General features: G+C 33.9%; 1 protein-coding gene across 3 annotated transcripts in view; it reads right to left on the bottom strand.

The window, feature by feature from the left end:
- Positions 1-1,509: 1,509 nt before the first annotated feature.
- Positions 1,510-5,703, bottom strand: part of LOC106474939 (semaphorin-2A-like) — a 30,432-nt gene continuing 26,238 nt past the window's right edge. For all 3 annotated transcript variants that reach the window (XM_022403192.1, XM_022403194.1, XM_022403193.1), the window contains one exon: positions 1,510-1,680. In XM_022403192.1, coding sequence (XP_022258900.1) covers positions 1,525-1,680 — 156 coding nt within the window. In that variant the 3' untranslated portion in view covers positions 1,510-1,524. The remainder of the gene's footprint in view (positions 1,681-5,703) is intronic.

Genomic DNA, 5,703 nt, shown 5'->3' with positions numbered 1-5,703 from the left:
GTAGATTTAAAGGAATTTCTTGTGCTTATTTCAGTTCATTTTAATATGGCGAGTACATCAAGAATAATAAAAACAACTCAGTTATCGAATTGTCAAGCAAAATATATTAGGTAATACTTCGTTACGTTTCCGCTTGTTTGTCAATTTCCAGTAGAAATTATTTCCGAGGAACTTCAGCGATACAAGTCCTTTCTTGATTAAACCAGTTTATTCTTTCTCGATACGACTTTTAGTAATATACAGAATTTCCACAGTCACTTTAAACTGAACAACCTTTATAACGCACGCTATAAATCACAGTGATTCACACATTTTACTTACTGTGCCTACTGTTCGCTTGACTCAATTATCTATCTTTTCAATCTATATCTCTGCAATCGCGCTGGTTTTTCTCGCCAGGCTTATATACAAAAAATGAGGGCGCCTCGAACAGTCTCGGGCCTCCCCGATAATTCATGATCCTTCCAGAAACTCCAGCGCGCATGCTCCCAGCGTCACGCGACCTCCGCTGTGGTAACAACTTCATCAAAAAGAAATACAAAGACACTTAATAATAAAAGGGAAGAAGCTACTTTAGGCGGTACTAACTATATCATTTATTATGTGATCTGATTAATTTTTGGGACTACTTTAAGCGGTGCTAATTATAGAAAGACGAATGCTGTATCACCTGTTATTGGGGGTTAGTTTAGGTAGTGCTAACCATAACAGGTCTTATTTCGTCTTATTAATCTTTAGGGCTTCTTTAGGCGGTGCTAACTATTGCAAGCTCAATGTCATCTTATTAATTTTGCCGAAAGGGAGCCGAAGGCCATTTTTAGGGGCCACCTGTTTTAACTACTCGCACCACCATCCAGCAGTGTGTTGTCTGTCAGTCAGTCGACATTTAAAATGACGTCACATAAAGGATGCTTAACGTTGCAGTTTGTACTGTCGTGACGTCAGTAAAACGTGCGGATGTCATGAATTATGCACTTTGTAGGCAACAACACAGCATGACATATGAACTTCAAAAGCAAGAAATAAAAATAGTTGTTACTCTTACTTAATTTTGGATTTATTTACTCTTGAAACGGAACACTTTCGAAGACCCTCAGGAAATACATCTAGTGTTTAGGGCTATTTTACACGGTGTATAGTTTAAATACTTGTTACTCTTCTACTACTTATTGTCTAATTACCGCTGATAACGTTCAAAAACAAGAAACAGGACCGTACCAAGGGTGGTGCGAGCGGTAAGCCTGTAAAAATTGCCGACACCTAGGGGACGCGAGTTTGTATCTTTGAAGGCAATGATAGATTATTATTATTTATTTTTTTTAAGGAATGGCGCAGAAGTCATATCTTGCCCAGGGCGCCACCAACGATCGATATGGCTTTGATAAAAAAACAACAAAGTACAAAAGCAAACTAAAAACTAGCATCTCACTAATTCAGTATACAATTGAACAAGAAATCTATTTTTCTTTTAATATAAAGTTATAATACCAAATTACAGTCGCACGAGACGTCATAAATAAAATCTTACCCTCTAACATAAGGCTTGCACATATGTTGATCCTTGTCCCAGCCACAATTCGGATCTCGAACACACTGAAGACAGTTTGGATAACGGCTTCTACACATCACTAAACTGACTTGTCGAATTGCAGAGTCAGAGGCCACGTATATTGACTTGTACTAGAACAATAATATATTATATTAATAGAATTAATAAACAACAACAATTTAATAGCTTATGTAATATTGTTTTTAATTGTAGAGGAGCGATGTTTAAAGCCATCGTGGCTAACATGGTGAGAGTTAAAACTTTGGGTCAGGGCTAATTACTTCTTGTGTTCAATCTATTAAAATATGACAAAACCTGACCATAAACTATGTCACAAACTTGTTAGTCCTATCAATGCATAATTAAATAATTTCATATCGTTGATACATCAAGGGTGTTTTAAATAATATAAATTTATATAAATTCGAGTTGGTCGAATATAAACTACTTTACTGATATTAATGATTATTCCTAATTTTAGTTCTCCTCTTTTTTTTTAATACTTAACCCTAGAATTAAATATTGTAACTAATTATTTTGGGGTTATAGAATATGAAAGATATGACCCAATGTTTTGGTCATTTTTTTAAAATGAATGTTGTGAAAGACAAAAACAAAATACTCAATACACTGCATTACGTGAACCCAATGATATTAAACAGAATGTAAACAAGTCGATCATTTGAGGGTTAAATATTCTACACGTTGTTCCAGCCTTTATCACTGTTTATCGTATCAATAAACATACTATTCTACTATTGTTCCATTAGAATGAATAGCAGCTCTGTGAATATGGGTTATTTATTTTTGTTTGTTAACTAGTAGTCAAAATATTTTAAACACAGAAACCGGTGCTTCATGGTTGACAAGTCTGAACACGCTTGTCATGATGGGAAACTGTATATCAAAACTATATATATTGTTACGTCTCTGTTCGTTTGTTTATCTCCCGTAAAAATCCTTTCCGAGAAACTTCAGCAATACAAGCCCTTTCTTAATTAAAACTAGTTGATTCTTTCTCGTTACAAACTTTGTAATACACTTAATTTCTATAGTTACTTTAAACTTAACTACTTTTGTAAACACACACTATAATTCACACACTTTATTTACGATGCCTACTGCTCGCTTGACTCGATTATCTCTATCTTCAATCCCTCTATCTATCCGCAATTATATCTCCGCTTTATTTGCCGGGCTTATATACAAAAAAAGAGGACGCCTAGAACAGACTAGAGTTGCCAGGAAAAGTCAATATCCTTCGAGAATCTCATGACGTGTTACCAGGGTCACGTGACTTCTGCTGTCGTAACAATATTGTAAAAGGAAATAATACTTTCAAGCGGTATAATGATGTAGAGTTTGCCCTTAATGAAATAAAATGTCCTAAAATGTACTCCTTTACCTCTTGTTCCACTGTTTTTACCTAGTTTAGACCAAAAGAAGCAAGTAATAATAAACTACAGGAACATGAATTATTTGTAGAATTTTTATACGTGGTTTTCTTTTTGCTGATGCCTCCATTTGCTCAGGAGATTTGTAGTCCTTTTCTGTTTATTTTCCGACGATAACAAGCAACTATCTTGTTCAAATGGGATATCTTAAATGTTTTGTTAGGACACAAAACCAAAATACCTTTTTTTCCGTTGGAAAAAAAAAGAAGTTAAAGCTAATGGTTTTTATCTCTGCAATTTTAGAAATAATAACCTCTCAAAAAGCTACTTAGTGGTTTAAACAACTCCACTTTATACCCCTCCTATTGGCGCTTAACATCGACTGCAGTAAAAAACGTTAATTTCAGGGTTAATGACTGGTTGTTTGGCATAAGTAACACCAGAAATCCATTTAGCTTTCGTTTGAAAAGGGACACCGACAAATATGTTAATACGAATAGTTCCATATTATTTCCTGCTAAGCTATTTTTGTCTAATACTCATTAAATGACTCACTACAACAGTTGCTATAGAAACTAGGAAAACATTTTCAGTAGCTCAATCAACACGATATTGATCAAAACTTATGGTTTCTGACTGTACATTTGAAAGATATGGCTCACCGAATTAAACTATTTCTTCTAAAACTGACTCCTCTTTTGTCTTTTATACCGGATTTTTTGTTTGTTTGAAGTCCCATTTAATGGCCTATTTGTTTGTTTTTGTATAAACGCAAAGTTACACAATGAGCTATGGACTCTATATCCACAGTGGGATATCGAACTCAGAATTTTAGTGTTACAACCCCTCAAGCTTACCGTTGTGCCACTGGTTGGCTCTATAAAATGGATAATATTTATAGAAGAAAATCTATTTATTTTTGTATATTTCTTCAAACGTTTCGCTCTTCTAACACAAAGTTTCTTTGTGCAGTATAAATTAAAACACTATGTATTACGGTAGAAGCTTGAAACACATTTTACAAAATAAATGAAAAAGAAATATGGTTATTGAAGGAATAATGCGTGAAATTTGGTAAACATAGGTTTTCAAAAATAGGTAAAATTGATTTCTAGTTACGCGGAATGTGGACATGAAGAAAATGTAATTTTGATAACTAAAGTTTTTATGCACACATTTTAAAGTATGCGAATACGAACTTACGAAATTATTGAGCGGTTGGCTCTTGATGCGCTATATGAAAGTTTAAATTTAATTCCATACAAATGTCATGTTGCCACAGCAACGAAACTATAATTACGTTAAACTATTAGGAAGATTAAATTTTGAAATATATTACGAGTACACAAGTTTTTTTTTCAGTAACAAGAAACAATCATCTTTGATAATATTCAGGGGTTATTGTTATAAGGCGGTACGTCGTTAGATGTAAATATTGTTATCCAACTACCATGGGATAAACTCGTGCTTCGCGTATGATGTATGCAATAAAATTATTTGACAACTGAAACATTGTTTAGGGGGGGGGGAGATGTAGAAGGAATTGAATCCTCGACCCTTCCGCATACGAAGATTGTGCTGTGTCACATGAGCCAAAGCCCATATATTTTTTTTCTCACATATGCAGCATTACCGAGTAGAATACTATATGTATGTGAAGGATATAAATAAATCCTTTAAATAATGTTGTACTATATAGTTGGACTTGAATTAAACAAAAACCTACTAAGTAGAACATGGAATAGAACATGTATTTAGGTTTTAAAGTAAATAAATGTAAAAACATGGAACGATTATAAACGAAATATATCTCTGTACACAACGTTTTTTATATAATCATCTTGTCTTTGTGGGTAATCGCCATTTTTTATTAGGATCTTGAGATTTTTTCTGGATACAGCAACGTTGTAGAATAATAAATCTTTAAAAATATCGTATTAAGAAATGTAAAAATCACCTGTCTTCGTTTGTCGCTATTTCACTTATTTTTCTTTTTCCTTCCATAACGGTATAGACTTTTTTCTCTTCGTTTTACACGCCCCCCAGTGGCACAGCGGCATATTTGCGGACTTACAACGCTAGAATCCGAGTTTCGATACCCGTGGTGGGCAGAGCACAGATAGCCCATTATGTAGCTTTGTGCTTAACTTCAAACAAACAAACAATCTTTTTACACTTCCCTAAAATATTAATAAACCCTCGGTTTCTAACGTCAGCAGAGACACGGTTCGGCGACCATATTGACCTAGTTTATTTTGACGAGTAAACGTCACGTGGCTTTTGACGAGGTATGGTGAATATGCATAAAATGTTAAATACTCATCTTTATGCCTTCAAATCACTTTGTTATGTTTTCTAACTTTAAGTTAACTTTATGGAATCATTATGATAACAGAGCATTGAAGCTAATAATCACCAGTTACACTATATTATCACCCAGTAATTATAGGCCTATTAGTATTACTATTACTATTAGTTTTACATAAGTTGTGGTAAAAAGTTTAGAAATTCTGATAAAAGATGCTTTAAGTCGTTTAACAAAATTTAGGATTTTATTGGATAGTCAACATGTTTTCGCTAAGGGAAACTCTTGCCTTAAAAATCTTTTGGCATTCTTGGAAAAGGCTACTGCTTATGTAGATGAGGGTAACTTACCCGGAAAGGTATTGTTACGTCTCCGTTCGTTACTTAATTTTCCGTAAATTCGTTCCAACGAAACTTTAGCGACACAAGTCCTATCTTAAATAAAACTGGTTTATT

The sequence above is a fragment of the Limulus polyphemus genome, unplaced genomic scaffold (genome assembly GCF_000517525.1).
Source record: "Limulus polyphemus unplaced genomic scaffold, Limulus_polyphemus-2.1.2 Scaffold7881, whole genome shotgun sequence".
Classification (NCBI taxonomy): Eukaryota; Metazoa; Arthropoda; class Merostomata; order Xiphosura; family Limulidae; genus Limulus; species Limulus polyphemus.
The sequence above is the reverse complement of the archived record's forward strand: the minus strand, read 5'-3'. Positions and strand labels throughout refer to the sequence as shown.